Source organism: Plecotus auritus, assembly GCF_963455305.1.
Source record: "Plecotus auritus genome assembly, chromosome: 9".
In the NCBI taxonomy this organism is placed as follows: domain Eukaryota; kingdom Metazoa; phylum Chordata; class Mammalia; order Chiroptera; family Vespertilionidae; genus Plecotus; species Plecotus auritus.
In genome coordinates, this window is record NC_137783.1 from 118,183,407 (window position 1) to 118,209,320 (window position 25,914).

At 46.5% G+C, this 25,914-nt stretch overlaps 1 protein-coding gene across 3 annotated transcripts in view; it reads right to left on the bottom strand.

The window, feature by feature from the left end:
• IRAG1 (inositol 1,4,5-triphosphate receptor associated 1) overlaps window positions 1–25,914 on the bottom strand; it is a gene marked incomplete at its 5' end in the record, with an annotated part of 128,146 nt that overhangs the window by 57,348 nt on the left and 44,884 nt on the right. Inside the window, 9 exons of one of the 3 annotated variants that reach the window (XM_080688406.1) lie at window positions 4,438–4,516; window positions 6,639–7,256; window positions 9,157–9,201; window positions 9,412–9,464; window positions 10,211–10,288; window positions 11,350–11,523; window positions 13,828–13,898; window positions 15,006–15,106; window positions 25,282–25,439. In XM_080688406.1, the coding sequence (XP_080544532.1) occupies window positions 4,438–4,516; window positions 6,639–7,256; window positions 9,157–9,201; window positions 9,412–9,464; window positions 10,211–10,288; window positions 11,350–11,523; window positions 13,828–13,898; window positions 15,006–15,106; window positions 25,282–25,439 (1,377 nt within the window). Of the gene's footprint in view, window positions 1–4,437; window positions 4,517–6,638; window positions 7,257–9,156; window positions 9,205–9,411; window positions 9,465–10,210; window positions 10,289–11,349; window positions 11,524–13,827; window positions 13,899–15,005; window positions 15,107–25,281; window positions 25,440–25,914 lie in introns of all 3 variants that reach the window. The other 2 variants (XM_080688405.1, XM_080688407.1) reach the window with 2 other exon arrangements.

A 25,914-nucleotide genomic window follows, 5' to 3' on the forward strand; every position in this document is an offset into this window, starting at 1 on the left:
CTACAAGCGGGTGGCGGAGAGCTACAGGAGGGGGCAGAGCAGCAAGCTATAAGGGGGAGGCAGGGGGCAGAGGGAGCTACAGGAGGGCGGGGCAGCGAGCTACTGGCACACGGATTTGTGCACAGGGCAACTAGTATGATATATAATAAAAGATTACATATTCTATCTTTTTCTATTTTATAATATGAAATAATATAAATATGAAATAATACTTAAAAATTAAAATAGTGCATTTAATAATCAGACACAACATGATCCTTAAAAGAAAAACACAAAAACAATTCAATCATAAACAGAAACCAGGGCAGTGTTCTTCTTATCACCATTATCACATTAGAGAATGTTACACAGTAATAAAACATGAATAGATACAGAAGAAAAATACACATACATTTCACACAATCACACAACAAAGACAAATAGTGAATTTGATAAAATACAAAGATTGAATCAGAAAAAGAAAGGCATTCTGCAAGGTGGTCAAGAGTCTTTTGATTTAGATATATCTGGGTTCTAGTCCTGGCTTCAACAATTACTAACCATGTGAACATGTCCTCCCTGAGCCTCAATTTCCTCCTTTGTAAAATGGGTATAATAAGGCCCACCTCCCAGAGTTGTTGTGAGCATTATATGAAATATTGTCAAATGCTTAGCACAGTACCTGGGACCTATTAATCACTTAATTATAGTAATTATGCCCTTTAATCACTATAGTAATCGCCCTCTCCCATTTGATAATATTATACAAGAAATACGTATAATAACCAAGCAGCATTCATCTATGCCACTATCAATTAGAAAAATCTAATGAAAAAAAGAGTCTTCTTCATAAATAATAAAAAATATCAATCATGTACAACATGCCCCAATGAGAGAGATGGAAGACCTATATTTTATTTTATTTATTTTTTTAATACATATTTTATTGATTTTTTACAGAGAGGAAGGGAGAGGGAGAGAGAGTTAGAAACACCGATGAGAGAGAAACATCAATCAGCTGCCTCCTGCACACCCCCTACTGGGGATGTACATGCCCTTGACCAGAATCGAACCTGGGACCCCTGAGTCCGAAGGCCAATGCTCTATCCACTGAGCCAAACTGGTCAGGGCGGGAGACCTATATTTTAGAGAAAAAGAAAGGAATACCTAAATTAATAGAGGGATAAACCATGTGCCTGAATGAGAACTAAATGTTTGCAAATTAAATAATTTAATAATCTATAAGCTGCAACAAACAAAACTTGGACAGTTCTGAATCCAATGTGCAGCTTTCGAGCAATCACAATTAAAATGTATAAAATGGTATAAATTTCACTTAAAGAATTTGGTAACTAGGAGGCAAACTGGAAAGGACCTGGAATCCTTGAATCTTAGGTCATCTAATCCAACAAGAAGTGGAGACCCACAGAGGATGAGGAAAATATTTAAAGACTTTGTTAATATGTGTCTGGACTGGGGACATGAACTCAAATCTCCTGACTTCTTGTCCAGTTGTTTTCCATTAATTCAACTGAGTCTTTGCATCTAGGATATAATGAATATTCTGAAAAAGAAGAGCAATAAGGGACAAGTAACCCCACTGCACACTAGAATAAATGGCAAGGCAGCAGTAATTAAAATGATGCAGCTCTGGTCAGAAGAAAAAACAGAATCAAAGGCTCAGAGCTAGTCTTTGGAATATATAAAAAAAGAATGTAGTAGCCCTAGCTAGTTTGGCTTAGTGGATAGAGTATAGGCCTGAGGATTGAAGGGTCCTGGGTTCGATTCCGGTCAAGGGGGCGTGCAGGAGGCAGCCAGTCAATGATTGTCTCTCATCATTGGTGTTTCTATCTCTCTCTCCCTCTCCCTTTCCCTCTGAAATAAATAAAAATATTTTTTAAAAAGAATGTAGTATATACTTATCTAAGTAAAAAATAAAATTATTAAAATATGATTGAGGTAACAGGGTCTTAAATCTTCAAATATCTATGGTAAAATAAATTTCAGAGATATTAGCAAAACAATATAAATAGATCAAACTATAGACAAACTAGTAGAAAATAGACTTACTGTCCCAATTAAAGAGAATTAATGGTTTTATAATGATTAAATGAAATAATGGAAGACTTCTCAAAGGAAAAGATAGGCAAAAAAGATTTTATAAAAACTTTGATTTCTCTAAAATAACACAAAACTTGTTTAAAAGCAAAAAAATGATAGAATGAAAAATAGAAAAATACAGCCAACAAATGGTTATTATGTATAGAGTTTATATACATTATCAACAAAAACAAACAAACCAACAACAAAAAAACACCCAAGATCCAAATAGTAATTCACCCAATAAGGGGGGAGGGGGGAGGAAATAAATATTTAAAAATTTAAAGTTTGAGCTTGCTTGTTAGCAGATTAATTGAAGTAATAATGAAGTAGCATTTCACACTGATACTAATAATACATTATAGTTATTATTATTATTTTTTATATATATATTTTATTGATTTTTTACAGAAAGGAAGAGAGAGGGATAGAGAGTTAGAAATATTGATCAGCTGCCTCCTGCACACCTCCTACTGGGGATGTGCCCGCAACCAAGGTACATGCCCTTGACCGGAATTGAACCTGGGACCTTTCAGTCCGAAGGCCGAAGCTCTATCCACTGAGCCAAACCAGTCAGAGCAATTATTGATTATCTGGTTCTCACTGTATTCTGGCCAATAAGGAGAAAAAGCAAAGCAAAGTCTAGTGCTGTTTGTTCTCAGGAGAAAGGCTCCTCGCTCAGCCTTTGCAGGGAGCTTTATACTTTGGAGGCAATTCGGTAAATGCAAATGTTTCTACACTTTGACCCAGTGACTCTCAAGCATGAGAATTTATCCCAAGGGGGTAAATTAAAGGAAGAAAAAAATAAACTACAAGTACAAAGCTGTTTATAATAGGGCTCTTCATCATAGTTAACTGTAAACATCTGAAATCCCTAACAATAGATACAGCAACACAAAAGGATATTGTGTACCCATTAAATGATAAATATGAGAACGAGTCAAAATACATGAAATTAGTTATGAAATAACTTTTAAAAGTAGGAATAGGAAGTTATATCTACTGTCAAATTAACTGTGAAAAAAATTAAAAATATGTGTAAATACTGAGGGAAAATAGAAATTGTTGCTTTTTCAGAATTTATGGTGGAATTTTAAGATAAATATTTTCTTGCCGAAACCGGTTTGGCTCAGTGGATAGAGCGTCGGCCTGCGGACTGAAGGGTCCCGGGTTCGATTCCGGTCAGGGGCATGTACCTTGGTTGCGGGCACATCCCCAGTGGGGGGCGTGCAGGAGGCAGCTGATCGATGTTTCTCTCTCATCGATGTTTCTAGCTCTCTATCCCTCTCCCTTCCTCTCTGTGAAAAATCAATAAAATATATTTAAAAAAAAAAAAAGATAAATATTTTCCTAGTGTTTTGAATCTGCTTTAATAAATTAAAAATTAGAAGTGGATCATTATATAATAATCTTTCCATATTTTCTCTAAGGATGCTTAATTTTTTCTAAAATTAGTACTTTAAAAGTTGTTGGTTTGGAGTGGTACACATATAATACAATATACAGATGATGTATTATACAATTATACACTTGAAACCTATATAATTTTATTAACCACTGTCACCCCAATAAATTCAATAAAAAGGAAAATAATACAAAAATTAATAAATAAGAATAAAAAATAAAGCATTGTTGGAAATTTTACTACTTGGAATCTTCTGTTAATGTTGAATAGGTAAGTGTTAGTTACTATATTTCAGACCAGGGTCTTCCAACATGGTTGGTGGCACCCTGGACATGCCCATATGACAATCCTTAAGCAGAAGTCTTCTATGCTGAGACTGACTACAGGTAGCATGAGATATGAGATATCAGGAGAGGTGAGCCAGGGATGGGGGGTTAGGGGAAAAGACCCAAGGTCTCATTTTTCAGAAGATGAGTCTAGCAGGATGGCTGGGTGGGGACTTGCAGTCACTGGAAAGGAAGGGCTGGGGTTTGAACTTTGTGGTGGCAGCAGATTCGAAAGCAAGAGATGACTCTGATGTCTTGAAAAGAGGAACTGTTCTATTTGGGTGGCTTCCTGGGTGTGAGAGGAAAAGAAGGAAGTGTCAAAAGTTCAAGGCTGGGTCACCCTTCCAGGCATACTCGGTGCTGATAAGGCGCAAGGAAGAGTAGTAGGATCTAGAAGGAGGGTTGGTTGGAAGGAGACAAGTTTAGAGGTTCTCTGAGTGGGCAGGAAATATGATCTGATTAATGTATTCATCTGCAAATATTTACCGAGGGTCTGCTCTGTGTACGGTCCACACTCACCACTGGGACAGACAAAGGCTCTGACGCGAAGTCTAGTGTTTACACTTTGATCTGGCAAAAATGAGTCCAGCTCTGGCCTGAGGAGTGCCTCTGCCAGGCCCCACCTACCTTTTTCCTGCTCCGCCGCTTCACTAAGTTCTGGAAGCTTGAGCCCCACTAAGTTCTGATTTCTCATCAGGATGTGCTCCTTTTTAGAAAAAGCAAAAGACAACATTTCAGATGAGGACATCAGACTGGACTCTTTTCTCAGTTCTGTCTATGGCTCTGTGCTCACTCAACTTAATGTGGGAGATGCCAGGGACAGCCTCCAAAGTGGGTGGACAATCATGACCAAGGTGGCATCTGAGGGGACCAGAAAGCCAGCCCTTCTCCCAGCCCACAAAGGTGCCTGAAACCCACAGTGGCACCACATTCCTTGAGTGAAGAACTATTGCATTTTAAATAAGCCTGTGGGCCTCCGGGTGAATGAGCTGCCAGCCACACTGGCTGAGACTGGAAAACAACAGAAGCAGAGCCCAGAGCTCTGGGGAAGGGAGAGTCCCTGGATGGGTATGTGGCTGCCCCTGGAAACAATCTTTGGTGAGCTCCTCTGAGCGGCTGGAGCTTCCTGCCCTATTGTTCTAAGCAGTGAGCTTCCCACTCCCAGGAGTTGTGGCTTGCCCCCATTCATTCTCAGTGGCCTGAGTTACTAAACTCCACACAGATGAGGCCTGAGAAGTGCTGCCTCAAGGCAGCAGGCTCAGCAGCCAATGTCCTGCCTGGGGCCCCAAAAGACAGAGCCATGGGAGAGATGAGGATTCTGACCACAGTATATAGCATAGGTTGGCTCACACCTGCTCCAAGTCCATCAGCACCAGATCAATGCCCCCAAGTGGAAATGCCTGACCCAGCTCCTCACCCCTATGGCTGGAGCTATTAAGAGATATTCAGTGTGATAGAGGCCACTTGAATGGTTTGCCCCCTGGATAAAGCAGGAAAGGATAGAGCTTATGGCCCAAACAGGAGTCACAGGATAGAGCTTTTTACCTGTTTCCTTAGCAAGCCAGAAGCCCACAGCCAATCAGCTCTCAGCACACTGGATTGGGATGGGGATACTCAGCTGCCAGGGCAGAGGTTAGTGGGATAGGGCCCCAAGGTTCTTTGTGGCTTTCTTTGCTGCAGAGAAAAGCTTGCAGGAGTGGCCTGTTGCCTGGGACTTCTTCTCTTCATTGGCAGAGGTCCATGAAGGCAAATACCTGGCTATTGGCCCCCTTGGTGCCACCTTCTCCAGAGATCTGGGACTATGGCCCACCACAGGCAGCCCTTCCAGCCTGTGCTGACTAGTGTGAAATGTTAACATCAGCAGCCAGGCCCCAGCGTCCCCTGAGCCTATAACTCAGCATCAAGGAAGGTTTCTGAATAGGACAGTGGTCAGCACTAGAGTGTGTCCTGCTAGCACAGAAACCTCCTCACTTGTGCTTGACTGCTACCGGGTGCCTCTATTCCTTCTCTGTCCCACACCCCTCTGTAAGGAGCCAGGAGAGTCTTGTCCAGCTCAGGCGGTGGGGGTGCCAGGTCCTGCCCTGTGGAGTACTGGTTGGCTGGCCTGTGGCCTGTGTTGGCCCTCTGGGAAGTGGGTATTGGATAAAGACTCCTTTGTTCTGTTGACCTCTTCCGTCCCTCACATCCTGGTCTCTCTCTCCTCCAAATCTGGATACCCCCAATCACCCATGCATAGGGTGACAGCCCACGAAAGACCACTGTGCCTGGTTTGATGGCCAGTGAAAGTTGGGGGACATCATGGATGCTGGAAGAAATTCACCAAGGAGGGGGGCAGCCACTCATGGCCATTATTATACTTAGGGATGGATTTGAGGCCCTTTGTTAAGAGACATCAGGAAGGAAAGCTTGGGGACATGATAAAGGAAAAGATATTTCATCCTTGCCTAACCCAGTCCTAAGCATGACAAGGCACTCCATCAAGGGCTTCCTGTTTATGAGCCACCAGCTCCAGCTGGAAGGGGAAACAAGCCCAGGACTGAGGGCCCATGTACCTCTGCACACCACCTCCCCCTGAATGTGGTGTTGTGTGGCAACTGTGTCCCACACTGACCTCACCTGAGCAAGTGGGGTAAAAGCACCTGAAACTGGTGTTTATGAAGATGCTGCTCAGTGGACCTGATTTATCAGGGTGGGGAAGTTTAGGGCCCTATGAGGCCCATGTGCAGGCCAGAACTGCCCTGCCCCAGGGCCCAGCTCAGCCCACAGAGGTCTTCCTCCCAGAGGGGACCTGGTGTGCACACCCCACCCAGCTGCTCCCAGAAACCCACCTCACGGAGCTTGGTCAGTTTCTGCATCCGCACGGGTTGCACTTGTATCTGTAAGTCTTTGAGTCCAGGCACCTTGGCCAGCTTGCTGCTAGCTTTGCCCGCAAAACGCTTCTCTTCCTCTGCTAGGGGCAGCTTGGCAAGCACTTGCTGCAGCCGGGGGCCAGGTTCTTCAGGGCCGCTGTCCCAGGAGACCCCCCGAAGCAGGGGCGGCCGGGAAGGAGGGGGCCGAAGCTCGGCTTTGGAGCCAACCTTGGACCCTCCTGGCTCTCCAGTTGTGCCTTTTTCCTGGAGGGCCGGGAGAGCTGCCCCTCCAGGGCCCTGGGCCGGACTTCTGGGCAGAGGGTTGCCCTCCCTGGCTGTCTTCAGGAGCAGCTTGTCCAGCTCATTCTCAGCAGGGCCAGGCTGGGGGCTGTTCAGGGCCATTTTCCCGACACTGCCTAAGCCAGAAACTGGGCCCTTGGGTGTGGCCTCAGGGCACTGGAGGGGATCAAAGTTTTCCTTTTGTTCTATTGCAATTTCTTTGGACTTCTCAACTGTGGGAGTGCGAGGAGTCAGCCTGCCCTGAGACACTTTCCTCTGGTCATTTTGCTTCCGGTCAGCTAGCCCTTTGGGGATATTCTGCAAGAGACAAGGTAGAATGGGGACCCTGGAGGCAGGTTGGGGAGCAGACATGTGGGACCATAGACCCTGCTAAGGGACATGTGTGAGCGTGAGATAGGTGGAAGTCTGCGCCAGTAAAGAGGACCCACAGACAAGCCTAAGGTTTGTAAAACACCCAGGACCAGGGACCTGTCATTCAAAACCTGCCAAGAACTCCAGAAGGCTAGGAGCCAGAGAGAAGAGTGGAACCAAGGGCAGCTCGGGGCAGTCACATGTTTTGGCCTTAACTCAGTTGCCCCAGATCCTAGTCCTGGCTCTGCCTGGCAAAGCCCTTAACTTTTAGGGGCTTAGATTTCCCATCAGGTTTGTGAACCCTCTGAAATTATATGTAAATATACACTGAGTGGCCAGATTATTATGACCACCCCATCAGTACTTCATTGGGCCACCTTTTGCCTTCAATACTGCGGCGATTCTTCTTGGCATTGACTCCACGAGATGTTGAAAGGTGATGCGAGGAATCTGACACCGTGCCTGATGAGTAGCACTGTCCAGTTCTGTGAGATTTGATGGTTGTGGAACCAGCTGCCTGATGGCTCTTTTAACTTCGTCCCACAAATGCTCAATTGGATTAGATCTGGTAATTGTGGGGGCCACCTAAGCAAGGTAAAGTCTCCCTCATGTTCTTGAAACCACTCCTGCACAATACGAGCACCATGGCATGGCGCATTGTCTTGTTGGAAGAAGACATCTCCATTGGGATACGCCATCAACATGATAGGATGAACTTGATCAGCAACGATACTTAGGTATGTTGTGCTATTCAGACGTTGTTCCACGTGAATTAAAGGGCCCAAATCATGCCAGGAAAACATGCCCCAAACCATAACACTGTCCCCACCAGCTTGAAGGGTTGTACTCATGCATGTGGGGTGCATGCTTTCATGCTGTTTCCGCCAAATTCTCACTCTGCCACCTGCATGATGCAACTGGAAACGTGATTCATTGGACCACATGACTTTTTTCCAATGCTTGACTGTCCAATCCTGTGTTCTGTGCGAATTGGAGACATTTTATCTTGGTAACTGCAGACAGCAAAGGTGTTTAAACAGGCCTTCGGCTTCCATATCCCATACGATGCAGTGTACGGCTAATTTGACTACAAATATCAGGTGGTCATAATAATCTGGCCTCTCAGTGTATATGCATGTTTGTGTGTGTGTGCTCTATGTACTTTTTGGGGAAGAGAATCCATAGCTTTTAACAATTTCTCAGAGAGTTCCATAATCCAAAAGAGGTTATAAATATTTAGATGAGGTGATTCTTGCAAAGGTGATATCTCACTGCTCAGAGGTTCACTCTCCTTTCATTTCCCAGGGGAAGCTTGCTTTGTGAGGAGCATGTGGCTCTGTGTCTGGTCTTTGTGTGGCTGTTTACATGTGTGCTGAAACTCCCCCAGAGGACTCTAACCCAGACCCCGTTCTAGATGAGACTGTATTATATGCTGCCTTCAACACCCTCTCCAGCACTTCCCTCTGAGCAGGTGTGAGGAAAAGATGAGGTTTCCCTGCTGCCCCAAGAAGAATTCCAACCAGGGGCTGGAGCCTTCCTGTACTTTCACTAGAGCAAGTGCCTTGCCTGGCTCCTGCTGGGCCCCGAGGTCCCCCTGGTCTCTGGCCAGCAGCTTGGCTGGGGGTGCAGGGCTACAGGCAGGACCACCATGGAGGTCACCCCATGGAATCCTGCATTCTCACCCCCCTCCACTTCAGATTTCCTGTCACAATGGGGCAGAGCAACTTTCTTGCTTCCCAGCCTTGACCATCCACTCATGTCCACCCACTCATAGCTGCCTGGGACCAGCCTAGGCTGCTAGGACACTGTGTCTCCCGCACCCAAATTGGGCAGAGCTCAAACTCACAGGCTCGCCAAGGTGATGTGAAGAGACTTCGACCTCATCCCCCTTCTGCTGGAGAAATTAAACACAAGTCAGTCAGTGATGTGAAGGGACCATATCTCCTCTTCGAATAACCCCAATGAGGGTATTTCTAGCAGTGGCGTAGGTGCCTCCCCCACCCAGCACCCTCACTTCAATGGGTTGTGAAGGGCTTCTCAGGGTTAAGGAGTAAGAGGAGAGACAAGTTGGCATAGAAAACTCAAATGGGGCCCGTGTTACCTGTGCTGGTGCTCCGGGCAGAGGGGGCTGTGGGCCACTGCATGCATCCAAACCTGGAATGGTCCAGACACTGCTGAGAGCTGTCCAACACCCCACACCTTAGCTGTTCCTTTAGTGAAGCACATCTACCGCCCCAGAATGTCCCCCCTTATCTCCCCCAGGCCTGGGAGCCAGTAACACCACCATTTGTTGAATGCCTCTCACATGCCAGGTTCTGTGCTGAATCCTCATTTAGTCATCCCAGAAACCACACAAGGCAAATGAGGCAGAGGGAGGTTAAGGTCACACAGGACATGTCAGCACTGGGATCTGAACCCAGGCAGCCTGGCCTGAGCCTGAGCTTGCCCCACAGCTCTGACATGAGCAGGCTATTCTCCCTGGAACCCTCCTTCCCCTGCTGGTCTGAGGGTGTGGCCCAGAACACAGCCTAATGAAAGAAAAGAAACCAAAAAGAAAAGAGTGGCTCAAACAGAGGCCTTTCCAATAAGCTCTGAAATGAACTCTCTCTCTCTCTCTGACTTCTCTCTAGGCAAAGAATGCAAGCCATAGCTCCCTCCCACAACCTACCTCATCCTGGGCTAGACCTGTCTCCCCACATTAACTCAAAACCACAACGTAACATATATCTCCCACGTATGAGGCAGCCCAGCCAGGCCCAGCTGGGAGCCCCTGGAGAGAGGGCCAAACAGAGGGTCTACCTGGGAAGCCTGGTAGGCCTTGTGGTCAGGCCAAAGGAGGGGCTGAGCTGCCACCCAAAGGGAGAAACAGGGCAGGAACTGCCAAGGGGGCTGGACCTCACCAGGCAGCGTGGGGATGGTGAGTGAGTTGCTCCGCGAGGATGTAGGAGAAGCTCTGGGGCTGAGGTTTGGGGAAACAGCTGTTGAGACAGACACAAATTGGCCAGTTTTAGTGAAGGTTTAGGACTTCCGCTTAACACATACATGCTTGCAGGTACTTCTGACCTCTGGGAACTGGTCTGCCTCATTGAGATCAGGAGCTGGTTCTGCACTGTCATAAAAAGATCCTACCACAGCTCAATGCCTCCCTGCTGCCAGCCCAACAGAGGGGGCACTGGGTCACCTGCAGGGGTGAGGATTGAGGTCACACTCCTCAGCCTGCCTGGCCTGACCTGATCTCAAAGCACCTTCTAGAAACAGAGGACCTGCTATTGCTTGGCAGATACAGCTCCAAAAACTGCTGGGACCCAGACTTGACAGGATGGCCCTGATTTCAGAGGCTCCCCTTGCCTTCCAAGTACATTCAGACTTGTCTAAAATTTGCCTCAACTCTGTGTTCAGGACAAAGAGTGACTTCAGACAAAGGTGTAGCAGGGTAGACTTTAGGCCCTGGAAAACCTTCCTTTTAATCCAGAAATTCCATGAAGACACCGAAGACCACCTTCCCCTTCCTTACAGTGCCTTGGATCCTTCCCAGGGGCCCCAGCTGGAAATCAGGGAGAGGGAGCCCAGTGCTAGCCATTCCAGACCTTTGCTGGAGAGGTGCCCATAGAACAGGACCTCCTGGGGAAGGTGTGGGAAGTCATGCAGACTCTGTCCATGCAGGCTGACCCAGGAGTCTGCACACACAGGCATCACACAGAGGATTTCTCTCCATGCAAAGATTCAGAGCTGGGGGATCTCCTGTTAAGTTCATGGGTTTCATATGGGCAGACATTTCTCATAGAAACCGGAAGCCATAATGGTCACACACAGGCCCCAAAAACAAAAAGCAGAGTTTTCTGGGCTAGAGTTGGGTCAATATTTTGGAGCTTCTGAAATGGGGCCTCATTGGAACCTCTTCACAAGACTCAGTCCTCCTGTGCTTAGAGGCTGGGGGCAGGCAAGTCAAAGCAGGGCTTCCAGTGCAGCCAGGCTTGGCTATGGCCCCCCCCCCCCATCCCTCCTCAGAGGAGCTCAGGGCAGCCCATGTGCATCCTACCTGACGGAGAGTCTCCGGGGCTGCTCCTGGACTTCCTCCCACGTCGGGTCAGGAATCGCTCACTCACCAACTTGGCTTCCTCCAGCAGCGCCAGGTTTTTCTTCTTGTCCTCCTCTGAGATGCTGATGTCTGGCAGCTGGTCATTTACCAGGTCAATAACATGCCCCGCAGGGTCTGCAGAGGGAGGGTGAGCACAGGGTGAGAGTCCCTGCTACTCCATGCCCCAGAGCAGACTTGGCCAGCCAGACCTCGCCTGGGCCCAGTACTGGGTTATGGAGAGGGCTGTGTGGGGACAGACAGGGCTTCCTCAGCAGGTTTGGCCCCTGTGGCTTCTAGCCTGTGGCTGTGGCAGGTCCTCTGTCACAAATGGTCATGAAGCCACCTAGGTTCCCAGTACTATCCTAATCTCTGCTGTTAGGGAAGGCCAGCAGGAGCCCCACTCTGTGCTATCTGCCCTGCTAACATGTTCTTCTTTCAGGTCTATGTTTCTTCAACAAGCTAGTGAGCTCAAGGTGTGTGGATACAGGGAGTACTCAGAAGATCATGGGCCAAACACACAATCCCATGGCCACCTTCTCTCCTTTCTTTCCTCCACTCACACTGTTTACTTCCATTCTTGTTCAAAACTGTTTCTTCTCTGGGTGAATGACACCTAGCTGCTCAGAAATATGGGAGTCACTCCACATTCCTCCCTCTTCCTCAATCCCCCACATCCAACCAACTGGTCATCAAGTCCTGATCATTATTTATGCTGTATGGGTACCTATCTCTGGAATGTGCCTCTCATCTCCATTCTTGCTCATGAGCTTTTACCAGTTATATCAGACATTTCATACCCCCTGCCCCCACCTCCAGGCTATCACCTCCATCTCATCCTCCAGTGCCTATCACGGTGATCTTGCTAAGAGCCATATCCAACCATGCCATGCTCCTGTCTCACCTCATCAGGATTCCTCATGGAATGATGTCCAATGCCAAACTGGACCCAGCCACTTTTGCTGACCCCATGTACTCCTCCTGAGGCCACTCCCATTGTGACTCTCCAGCCTCCATTACCCCTTCTGTTCGTAACTTCCCTATCTGCATTGAGTGAAATCCCTCTTCATCTCAATTACATCAGGAAGGAGCTAATCCTACTTCCCACCTCACTTTAAGTGCCAGGAATGGGACTGTGTACCATCCTCAGCCAGTCAGTGAATTCAATACCCCAGCCACAGTGAATGGTGTAGGGATAGCCATGGAAGTTCAATGAGAGGCAATCCTGGGAATTGTATTGGATAATGGGGAAGAGGAACTCTCTTTCCAATGATGGGAAGTAAGCCTGGAGTTGTTGGTAGCCATTTCCCAAGAAGAGAGGGGACTTGAGAGATGGGATGGGACAATTATTGATGATCCAACTTGAGCATCTGGATTCAGTGCTACCTGAAACCACAAGACCTAGCTTTTATTCATTTTCATTTTCTTTGTTTTAAGCTAGTTTGAGTTGGGTTTCTATCACATGAGAGCCCTGACTGATACACACAGCTGAACATTCAGTTGCTCTGTTAGGGCTTCTGCTCCCCAGCATGGTCCTTCTTCTACCTGGAAGGCAACACCTTCCCTCCCTCTTGTCTATCTCTCCAACTTGCTAAGGTGTAACTCAGATACTCTCTCCTCTGAAATACCTATCCAAACTTCCCTCCCCAGGGAGAATCGGGCCCCTTCCTGCCCCTATTTCCTTAACACTTCTATAAAGGGCCTTACAATAGTGTCCTGATTATATCTGTTCACTTCTCGGTCTCTTCATAGACTCTGAGCAATATGAAAGCAGGGACCAAGTCTGCATCAAAACTGTGCTCTGGCCCTAACTGATTTGGCTCAGTGGATAGAGCGTCGGTGTGCAGACTGAAGGGTCCCAGGTTCGATCCTGGTCAAGGGCATGTACCTTAGTTGCGGGCACATACCCAGTAGGGAGTGTGCAGGAGACAGCTGATCGATGTTTCTCTCTCGTCGATGTTTCTAACTCTCTATCCCTCTCCCTTCCTCTCAGTAAAAAATCAATAAAGTATATATATTTTTTAAAACTGTGCTCTGATGGTCCATCATAGGCTCTGAGGGACCATTTGAGGTAGGTAGCCTTGCATTCAGGCGCATGCCTACCTGAGGGACAGAGGACTGTCCTCCCTGAGCCCTGAAATTGAGCCTCACACAGCTGTTCTATATCTCTTTGACTTCCTCTCTTTCCTCTTCACACCATGGTCTTGTCTTTTTACCAAAAGAAACTGAGATGACACATCATACTTCTTTTGGGCACCAACACTGAGTGGCTAATTGACTTTGTCCTGTAGGGCTCATAGGGATGCGCCTGCCTGAGGAACAGAGAGGGCAAGGGGCCCAGCCCGGTCAAACTACCATGCCTCAAACTTCCTACTCAAACACACCTTCAGCTGGACCCCTATCTCTGGTTGCAGAAGTAAGGTAAGTTGACCTAGCCCTTACCCACAGAAGTCAGCGGAGCAGTGGAAACCTTCAAGTGTCGGTGAGAAAGCCTCCGGTGGGGACTGTGAGCTCTGAAAGAATGGAGCCATCTTGTTAAGAAAATTGATCCACAGCTTGGAAACAGGCAAACAGATGCCTGTATCTTTTTTCAAAGTCATATGAGTGCATCATCTTACAGGCTTTCGAAGTTTGGGAACTTGTTAGAAATGCAAATTCTCAGGCTCTACCCCAGACCTACTGGATCAGAAACTCGGGGGGTGAGGCCCAGCCACCTGCAATTGACCAGGCTTCCCAGGGCACTCTGCTGCATGCTGAAGTTTCCAAACCACTGCCCTAATGATATGTAATTTTGACTACTTGCTGTGTATTAGGGCTCAGACTGAATGGACATCTGACTCATAGAAAACTCATAAAATATAAGCAATTGTAAAGATGCATATGATTTCTGCTAAGGAGAAAAGATAAAAATAGGATTTCATTGTCCAGTAGAGCATTAACCTGTTTCATATTTAACTTACCAGCTTTATTCCAGCATTCTTTTCCTCCTCGCTGATTATAAATATATATATATATCCATTCTTATATCCTCCTTTGAACTGGCTTTGTTACCCTGACGGGTCCCACATCCATAAGTTGAATATATCTTTGACATGTGCTCACTATATATTTGTATGAGAATTATCTGTGTAACATTTTGTGAATTGTACTTAGACAGTCTCATACTAGCTAGATTAATGCATGGGCTAGTGCTGTGTAAAACCAAGGCAGAGACATCCCTGTGCATATGAGCCAATGTCTCTTCCAAGAGATCATTCTCCACCCAGGACCCACCCTGGCCAGGGGAAGGATTCTATAGTCAGAGACTCACATCCTTTAGTCTGTTTGCAAACATCTGGGCAGTTATACAGGAAACTCCTATGCTGTGTTTTGTGCTTTTTTAAAAGGATAGCAGGGTGCAAAGAACCAAATCCAGGAGAAGAAAAAGAATTTGGGGAGGGAGGAAGATAATGGAAAAATCCCAATCTCTCTCTCACATTTTGAAAACTTGCATGACTGTATTTTCATCAATAAAATGATTCAAGAAAGAAGGAAAGATTTATAAAAATATAGCTGTCTAATCCCTGTGTGCTAGGAAATGTTGTTCTTCACAGCACAAAGATCAGACACCTGGGATGTACCTGTTGGCCAGGTTTTTGTCAGTTTCTCCTTCCAGTGAACTGGCATCCCCAGTCAGGACGATCGTGGGTGGACTGCAAGATATTCCTGTGGTGGGAGAGCCCTGGTGGTTTAGAATGAAAACACAGATGGAGTTAGGCTTGGGAGGAAGCTTCCAGGAGCTGGAGCTGGAGCCTGTATTCTAGCATCAGGATTCTCAGAGCCATCTTGATAAGGGACAAATGCAGTGTATTTGGATTATTCAGAGAGAGGAGGGGGGATATATATATATATATATATATATATATATATATATATATATATTTTTTTTTTCTCCTTCATTCCTCAGCAGGCATTCACCTGAGCTAACAAGGTCCACCTTTCATGCACTAAGATTAGGGAACCTCTAAGCCATCCCTAGTGACACTCTCAGAAATTTCTGACAATCTAGGGAAAATGTGGCAGAGTGCTCAGGCTGTGGTCAGCCTCACTGGGGGAAAAATGGAGGTCAGGAGAAGAGGTGGTGGCAACCACACATTCCTGATATTCAGTGACAATCCTACATTTGGGTAAATGTGCTTAAAACCTCCTTCACCCATGCCATCTTTTTTTCTTTTTAAACCACTTTATTAAGGTACAATCGATATACAAAAATCTGTACATATTTAATGTATACAACTTAATGAGTTTAGAGAGTACACACCTGTGAAATCCTTACTACAATCTGTGACATAAACCTATTCATCACTTCCAAAAGTTTCCTCTTGCCTTTTATTTATGATGATCATGATGAGAAAAACACTTATAAGATCTACCCCCTTAGCAAAGTTTTAGGTATGAATACAGTATTGTTACTTCTAGGCACCTGGATCTCTAGGACCCACTCATCTTGCACAACTCCCATATCATCTTGATAGAGCTTCTTTCCTATACAGCCTCATGGGTGACCGCTGCCATAGGAATGTCAACCGAAACACTGACTGTGCTTGTAATATGTGTGAGGTTCCTTCCCTGGGTGGAGTTTATTTTGGTCATGAAAGTTTGAGCTCTGAATATATTCATGTTTGTCATGTTTAGAATTTTTTCTTGTATGAATCCTTTGGTGAACAAAAAAAATGTACTTTGGCTAAAATATCATGTTTATTCTAGTTATAAGGTTTTGGCCAAATTTTACAAATTCCCAACATGCTTTGGTGCAGATAGGATAGATCTATGTAAAGGGGCAGGAGGGGCCAATCATTAATTTCTGCATGTTGTGTTCTGAAAAAGAAAAAAATCATGGTGGTGGTGATGTGGTTATACTATACTAGAGGCCAGACCGAGGGCCCCACTGGTGCACGATTGGAGCCAGGGAAGGATGCGGGAGGTTGGCCAGCCTGGAGGGACCGCAGGAGGGCTCCAGGGCATGTCCAGCCCGTCTCACTCAGTCCCGATTGGCCGGATCCCAGCAGCAAGCTAACCTACTGGTTGGAGTGTCTGCACCCTGGTGGTCAGTGCACATCATAGCGAGAGGTTGAGGGGCCTTAGCATATCATTAGCATATTACCCTTTGATTGGTTGAATGGCCGACCAGACAACCAGACACTTAGCATATTAGGCTACCCATGTCCAAGAGTTTAATGTATTCAGGCTGCTAAGTAAGTAAAATATAGTTTGTTTTATTTTATTGACACACTACCTATTTTGTAAAACTATTTGAAGTAACCAACAATAAAATATAAGATAAGCAAAACATGAGACTATAAAAATGAGGGAATTATTTGGTAAATATAAACGTCCCTAGCAGATGAAGAGAAATGCATGCTCCTTCTAACCATCCAGGGTTTGACTCTGCAGTTCAACAATTTAACCTGAAATCTAATGAAGCTGTGATCCATGTGGTCCAGGCTTTAAGAAGGAAGCTTTTAAGAATTCCTCAGCAGACAAAACAATGCAAAAAGAACTTGTCTTCACTCTCACCTCTCAAAGGACATGAAAGGGGAACGAATCTTAACTCCCATCCTTGCCTGTCCCCTCCCTTTGACTCTTCACTTGTTTACCCTCCCCACCCAAATCCTCTCTCTTCCTCCCTCCTCTGCTTATTCATGCTCCACCCAATTATTTATTGAACAGATTGTCTTGATACTTCTTTTTATGATTCACTCACAAAAGTTCTCAAAAGTCTTTTGGTATAAGACAAAGGTCAATCTGTAAACACTCTCACACCATTATGCTTCATTCTGTCCATCTAGCAAACATTTACTGAATGCCTAATATGTGCTGGGGGATCTATGGTAGGGCCTGGGAAGACAAAGGTAAACCAGGCAGGCCTCTGAAATGCTTCCCAATTAGTGAAATGCGACGGAAAATGGGGTGGAGTTATCCTTCCCCAACCCCCAACTCCAGGTAGCTCCCAGGGCCTGATGCCCTCCGTGTTGACACCTGTGAGGTAAATGGCCTGCAAGCTGTGGGGGCTGTCTGGTGAAAGTTTGCTCTCCCTTCTGGTTGAAGGCCACTTGCATCAAAGCTCTCACTCAGAGGAGGGTTGGGGCAGAGGTGCCCACACGGAAAAACAGAAACAAACCATGGTAGCAAGTGCCAAGCATGTAACCACACAATTTTAAGCTGCTTAAAAGCCAGGAGGCATGTGCAATCAGAGAGAAATCCTTTATCCCTGATGGAATGCTCCCCACTCTCTCCTTCCAATGTGTACAAAGTGCACAGTAATAAAATCAAAGTGTTCTTTCCCTAATCAGCTCACGAAATGGTTGAGCAAGTTCTGTACAATTTCTAGTTTTTTTTCAGAACTGTTTTGAGGGGAACATTCAGTCTTTTGTGGGCTGTGGTTCACCCTGGCAGGCACTGGGCAGACAGTGATCCAGGAGAGAGTGTGGGAAGAATCAGGGCCCTCTGGGGTGAATTCTGCCAGGTGTTAATATGGTATAAAGACCCATCTGGGCTCTCACTCTGAGCTGCCAAATAGAGGTATGGCCTGAAGAAAGCTTGTGGGGCAGTGTGTTCAAATACAGACCACAGATAAATTCCTGATTTTAGGACTGCAAGGGCCTGGGCCTTGGGAGCCACATTAATTCATGATAGTTTCTCATGTACTAGCTGTGTGAACTTGAGCAAGTTCCCTTGACTCCCTGTGCCTTGGTTACCTTATCTGTAAAATAATTATGTCACAGGGTAGTTACAAGAACCAAATAATTGGTTGATATAGCAGTAGGATTGCCAGATAAAATACAGGATGCCCAATATTCAAATAAACACTGAATAATTTCTTAGTATAAGTATGCCCAAATATTGCATGGACATAACTGTATTTTCATTTGTTAAATCTGGCAGCTCCAGATGGAAAGCTTATGGGGACACCTGGCCCCTAGTAAATGCCCAACGAGTGTCAGGTGTTACTCTGTTATTACTACTTTTGGAACTGACTTCATTGTTTTGGAATTGGGTTTTGAAGAGATTGTCCTTCTTGGTTTTGGGTCTGAGCAACCATTTGGAGTTAAATTAGGGGGACCAGCCTGTCTGGTGGCGCCACAGAGCACCTTCCCCAGGCACCTGACCACATGGCCTGAATAATCAATGACTCCCAGAGAAGAAGCCCACCTCCAAGGCCACATACCCCTCTCTCACCATCTACTTCTCAGACCAAAGACAGATGTCCTTGTGGGTGTCAGACGTCAGACACGGGAAGCAAAGGAACAAATGTGAGTACAGGGAAATGACACTCGCAGACCTGCTGTGTGCCAGGCAGGCCCTCTCTCAGATGCTTCATGGGTGCCTTAGCATTCAATTCTACCAGCAATTCTGTGAATGAACCTCAGAATGCCCACCTACAACTTGGGGCTGGTTATACCTCCCAAGCTCATAGAATCGTGAAGAGGAAATTAGAAAGTGAAGGACCTGAGCGTGAAGGACCTGAGGTGATAGGTACATTTCTTCTCTCCTCACTTTCTATCCCCCCCTTAAACAGACTTATTCAGGGCTGGGCAGGTGGTAAATGGTGGAAGGGACTAAACACTAGGCCTGTTGGCTTTCCCACTACACAAGCTACCCTTACAGTCATCTCCAGGTCTTTGGCCTCACCTCCCCATTCCTGGTATCCACAGGTCTCCAACAATCCTTTCTTATTCTTCCAAGCTGCACCCTCCCTCATAAGCCCTTTCTTCCAGGCAGCCCTCAAAGCGCAAGGCTGGACACACAGCTGAGTAAGGATAGCAGGGGCACCCCTCACCCTTCCAGGAACCCAGCCTCCCCCTGGGTCCATTTCCCTCCCCTGGAGTCAGCCGAGTACTGGGGGGCTGGGCTATCCTGCAAGCTCACCCACCCTATAATAAGCCATCAGGTCACATTTTGTTCTCCTTAAATAAACTTATAGAAACATTTAAATATTTATTTCACTCATAACTTCCCAGGAATGCACCACAGTTTCCTAACTGCCTGGGGTGCAGGGATAAATATAGGCCGGTGTCATAGACGGGAATATTATCTTCCTTCCCCCAATGTCACGTGACTAGGCCTAGGCTAGGAAGCTCTAAGCAATAGTTCTAGCCCCAGCCCAGGGGGAGTGGGGAGTTTAGTTCCTGCACTAGGGCCCTGGCAGAGAGAAGGACCCTGCCAAAGGCAGTGTGGGTAGTGAGTCAGGAGGTCTCGACTGGAATCCCACCTGGGTGACTGTATACAGGTTACTTAACTTCTATGGGTTTCATGCTCTCAAACATTGTGTGGAGCCGAAACCGGTTTGGCTCAGTGGATAGAGCGTCGGCCTGCGGACTGAAGGGTCCCGGGTTCGATTCCAGTCAGGGGCATGTACCTTGGTTGCAGGCACATCCCCAGTGGGAGGTGTGCAGGAGGCAGCTGATCGATGTTTCTAGCTCTCTATCCCTCTCCCTTCCTCTCTGTAAAAATATCAATAAAATATATTTTAAAAAAAAACAACACAAAAAACAAACATTGTGTGGAGCTAATAATCCCCAATTTCCAGGCTTGTTTTAAGGATTTGATGAGCTAAAGCAATAATAATAATGATGGAGGGGGGCCGGGGGAGGGTAGACACTGTGGTGGCTGCATCCCCAGGTCCCTCACAGCCTGGAGGGCAAACAGGGACTGCCTCTGGAAGAGGGGCCCTGGCCGCAAAGAGGAATTAGTGCTCCTGTGACAGGATAGAAAGACACTCTGGGGACTTGTGAGAACATGATTATTTTAGAGGCAAGTCCTAAGAGCACGGGAGAGAGCGGAAGTGCCTCTGTTGAGGTCTGTTGGATGTGGCTCCTTCCTGCCGAGCTCTAGGGACCCGGGTCTGTGAAGGCTCCGGGTGCCCACCGTGTAGATTCCCCCTTCCTCATGCACCCTCGCCCTGCCATGTTTCTGGTGGGCCCTCTTTCCTGCCATTGCCCACTGTATTCCTAGAGGTCAGGGACCAATAATCACCAGGTTATCCTGCCTTTTTCATCACTCTTTTGGCTCTCATGCCATCAGACTTCAAGAATATAGACATGCACACAATGTCTATTAGTCTTACTCAATGGAGAGTATTTATCACCTAGCCAGCCTGTCAGTCATTCATCCATCTTTGTCTTCTACCCTCTCCTCCTCCCTCCATTTCTTCCTCCCTTCAGTCCAGAGATTTAATCATCCAGCCTGCCAATTATCCACCCAGCCTATCACACATCCAGCCAGCCAGCCTCCTCCCACAAGCAACCACCGCAGCTATAGCCTATGCTGAGAACTGGAGAAACACTCAGGAAAGACACAGCCCCTGACCTTTCCTAGTTCACATATAGGCTGACAGGGGAATCAGAGAAACAAAAAATGACAAGCAACTCCAAGGACAAATAATTGTAATATACATTTCTGACCATTGTAACATCCAACATTTCTAAAACATGGTCTGCTTTGTCCTAGGCACAGCTCTCGCTGTGTGACCAGGACCACTAGAAGCCATCCTGGTGGAACTGAACTTTTGACCCTTTCCAAGCTTCTTTTCCATGGAGAACAGAGCATCAAGCACCTGCTGTCCAGGGCACTGGCTTTACTGCTGGGTGGGGCCAGGGAGGACACGAAGCTGGCAGGAACACTTCAGCAGAAACTTGGGTTTCAGTCTCCACTCAACATGACACAACTATGTGACATTTGACAATTGCATAACCTCCGAGACTTCATTCTCTCTTCTATAAAATAGAGATAATAATATCTACCTTGGAGGGATGAGCACATAGCAGGTGCCCAATAGATGTCTCTGACATCTTATACAATAGATCCTAGTGCTTTCCTGATCATTTATTTTATTTTTTTAATATATTTTTATTGATTTCAGAGAGGAAGGGAGAGGGAGAGAGAAAGATAGAAACATCAATGATGAGAGAGAATCTTTGATCGGCTGCCTCCTGCATGCCCCCCACTGGGGATCAAGCCCACAATCAGGGAATGTGCCCTTGATCAGAATCGAACCCAGGACCCTTCAGTCTGCAGGCCGATGCTCTGTCCACTGAGCCAAACCAGCTAGGGCTCCTGATCATTTATTTAAAGCTATCTCATAGAGAATCTTAATAGAGGCTGTTCTTGCAAAGGGTGTGATAAGACCACTGGAAATGAGTTCAGAGAGGATGAATTCAAAATCCTCAGTTGGAGCTTTCAAGGGACCGCCTGGTTTCTAGTGACTGGAGTGTGCTTACCCACCATGTTTTTCTCATCTGTAAATGGGATAATAATCACCCTTTAGAGCTGTGAAGTTACTGAGTATAGAGTTCTCAGAGCAGTGTCTGTCACGTGGGAAACATGGCATGAGGGTCCTTAGTCGGTGAACTGTGGAGGCATCCCCGCTCTGCACGTCCTTACCAGGTCCCATGTACATGTTTCACATGTAATATCTATTTTGTCTTCACCTCGTTCCTGACAGAGAGAATCAGTTCTTTGGGTCCTTTTTGCCCCATGAGGGAATACACATTTTCCAAGGGGTCTTCAGGGAGGTGACCTTCCCTGTTCAGAAAACAAGCTCAGGGCACAGCCTCACAGAGTGCACTGGCAGGAGGCTTCAGTTCTTCGTGGGTTTTGATTACAGCTTCTGATGAGGCTTCTAAAAGGTGTGTATGTGTGTGTGTGTGTGCGCGCGCGCGCTCACGCTTGCTTATGTTCATGTGTATGTGTGAGAGTCTCTCCGTATGTGAGTGTGTATCTATATTTGCGTGTATGGGTGAGAGTCTCTCTGTGTGTATCTATGTTTATATGTATGTCTGAGAGTCTCTGTGTGTGAGTGTACGTGTGTCTATGTTCGTGTGTATGTGTGTGAGTCTGTGTGTGAGTAGAAAGAAAAACAGAATCTGGGTCTACTGCTTTATTATTTTTGTGTGGGAAGGCCTCAGCTAGTGCTCATGTCCGTGATGGGAAATGGGGGCTGGGGCCTGAGGAACCAGAAGTAGGGCTGGACCCCGGGGAGTTGTAAACTCAGAAGGATGCTCCATTCTTTGCCTGCTTCATAGAGAGGGAATTCACACGCTACCAGGAGTTGCAGCCAAGCCCTCCTGGCCAGCCCTACTTCCCTGGCTGCCTGGTTTCTGCTGCTCCCAGAGACTCAGGCCCCGACCCTGGAGGCTCCAGCCTAGCTCATAGGCCTGACCCTCCCCTGAGGCTATGGTTGCCTGACAAGGCTTGTCTGATGGGTGCAATAGAAGGAGATACTCTTCATGGACAATGACTGTGGGCTTCCGGAGAACTCAAGGAGACCCAGTGCCTGCCATAAGGGCAAAGAATAAAATAATACTGAAAGTGATGTGGCCTTCAGTCTGAGGTGTAACCTGCCCTGGCTCTGTTGTCCCTCAGGCCAAAGAAGACACTTAAAGGCTGGCTGAACAGACAGAGTCTAGGAACCAACCACTAATAGTTGCCCTGGGTGAGGGGGCGGGGGGTAATGAGGAACTGGAGACACAGAAATTTTAACAGACTCACACAAGATCTCTTGACCAGGATGTGGAAGACGAGTGACTCCAGCCCAGCTTCCAGGGACAGGAGCCTGAGTCCCTGGGAGCAGGAAAACCAGGCAGCAGTGACTCTAGAGTCCACATTCTTAAATCCTGTGCTCATGGTCCTCCCTTACAAGACCTGAGCATGCTGGCTCTGGCTCACCTGAATGGCAAGGCACAAACAGTCTATTTTCTTGACTTTTCAAAAGCACAGAGATAGAGTCATGGCATTTGAAGGACCTTTAAAAACCACCCCCTCATGTTATAGAAGTCTGCTTTTAGCTCAAGATCATAGGGAGAGTGAGCTGTGGAGACCCAGAATCTGGAGCTTCAGCTATTCAACTAGGGTTCTCTGTCCTTCAACTGTGTGGTGGGCTCCTGGAGCCCATCCCCTGCTTGGCTATCCCTAAACACTCACCCTCATCTCTGACCCAATGCAGCTGCACCCATGTATGGTTTGAAGCCATGAATGGCCAGCAAGCTTCTGTGCTGTCTGGTTTTGTGTCTCCTGAAAGGTGTGAAGAATCCTTTAGAGAAGTTGGGAACCAAGATGAACTGAACTCAATGTAAAAGGATCTCCTCACTGAGGGTGGAATTGCATCTTTGCCCATATTTTAATATTATTTTTTAGGAATACTTGTATTAGTATTCTTGGGGAGCACAGCATGGCAGCTGTTTGGGGAAGCTGCCCAGGATTCCAGAGCTAGGTTTTGCATCAAAATCTGGCTTACGGGCACTACCATTGTTAGTGAAGTGGAATTGGTCAGGAATAGCGAAGGTAAGGAGTCCAGGGCTGAGGAGTAGGGAGGCTAAGGGGACAGAACCTTGGAAATTAGTGACCTGAAGACTGCAAATAGTCACATTTGACTACAGATGGGAATATTTTGTTCTTGGTAGTCATTCCTTTCTTTAATCTCCAAGTTTTCAGTAGATGAACACATTTTATGGTTGGTTAAACCTTTAGTCCTCTGTTGGCAATGCTTTGGGGGAATTGTCCACACTTGGTAGGAACTGCAGTAGGAGAGGGGCAGAGCACTGAGTTGGGGGAAAGCCAGCGGTCACCGTAGAGGAGCAGTCTGGAGCCACTGAGAGTAAATGAGGAGCAGCACCCCCATGGTCCAAGACATTCCTGGGAGGGGGGCTCAATAAAACCCTGAGCTGGCTGCCTTCAGCAAAAGACATGGGGGCTTGGTCCACTGTCATTTAGAAATTCAAGAATTCCCAAGGCTGCCAAGTTCTGCAACAGCATGAGCTTGGGACATGGAGATACAAAAGGCCATTCTTTTCTAAGTATTTATTATCTAAGTTCCCAGAGTTATGATGTGTAAGAAAACAAATGTCATCGTAACATGAAAACATTCACTAAGAATCTTGCCACTTGTCAAATGAATGCTCACTCGTACATTCTTCCCTCACTTAGCAAGTGTCTATCCCTTCTGGCTGAGGGCAGTTGGGATGACTGTCAGATATATCAGGATCACACAAGTTCAGTGAAAAGTCAAAGAAAACAAGGTTGGAGAACTTCACATGCAAGGTCTTGGACCAATGAGGAGCAGATGAAGCTGGATTAGTTAACAAATGAAGAACAAAATTATGAAGAGGTGGCAAGATAGGTTCTTCACGAGGGAATAATTTGAATATTGAAGGATTGAAAGAGGTCCTTGGGAAAACAAATGAAGATCTCAAACATGAAACAAACAGAATCTCCAAATGAAGGCACTGTACAGTAAAATGTGAAGGAAGTGGTATCAAGTGAACAGATCGTCTTGTTGGTATAAAAGTAAATATGCCCACACCAAAATCAACACACTTGATTAATTCTTTGTTCATTCTAAAAAGTGACATATAATCTGTATTTCATAGTATATATAGCTAAAGATAACTTGCTTTCATAATTTCATTTGTGCAATGCAATCTCAACTTATTTTTACAATTTCCTTTTTTTATAATATACTTTTGCTGAAAATCTTGTTCACTATTTACTATGAAAATCTGATCTTCATTTTAAGTGACTCTTGCTGTTGCTCATGACCCTGCCATGATGAGGTTCTCCTCCAAGTCTTTCTCCATTCTAGGAGGAAGCCTACAGGGTTAGGATGGTTTTACGTCCCAGGAGGCCTCAGACACAGCCTAGGAGGCTCCAGTCTCAGGGAATGTGGGGACCTCGAGCAATTCAAAGGAACTTTGTGTGTCTATTCCTCAGTGTGGACACTGCACACCTTCCCCAGCCTCCCAGTGCAGCTTGCACGGGCTGTCAGCAAACCCTCTGGCCAGACCGGACACTATGGCCTCAGTGCAGGGCGCTTGGCTTGGCCCTGTCCAGGCTAGCTGCAGGCAGGGAGGGGGCACTTACTTGGCCGGTGGGGCTCTGAGCTGCCTGTGGCTCTCCGGGGGGCTCCTCGTCCTCGGGAATGTGGGGCATGGCAGCCTTCTGGCAGGACTGGCCGCGGGTGCCCGGAACCTCTGCTGTGTCAGCCCCAAAGATGCTCCAAGAGGCCTGGGCTCCGCAGGCTGAGGAGATGCCAAAAGGACAAGTCAAATCCACTCATATCCCTGAGCCAAGCTGGGTTCCATTTCCGGGGGTCATGAGCTGCAGAGAGAGCCTGCCTCAGTTTGCGTCAACACCAGAAGTGGGAATAGAGGTCATTTGGAATTGCATTTCCTCCTGTTCACTAGCTCTGTTTACAAAGTCAGAGGTGGCCTTAGAGATTTTGCATCTAATTTGGTCTTTACAGTAAACACAGCTATCCCAGGAGGGAGAACTAATGGAGGATACTCCATAGGGATCGATCTACTTATCTACCATTTGTTGAGCACCTACTGGGTGCCAGGCACTATCCTAGTAGCATTATCAACATTGCTTAATTTAATCCTCACAATGACCGCTGATGCAGGCATCAGTATTCACATTTCATAGATGCAAAAACCGCTTCAGAGAGTGGCATCCATTTGGTTCTCATGACAAACCAAGCATTTGAATTCAGAT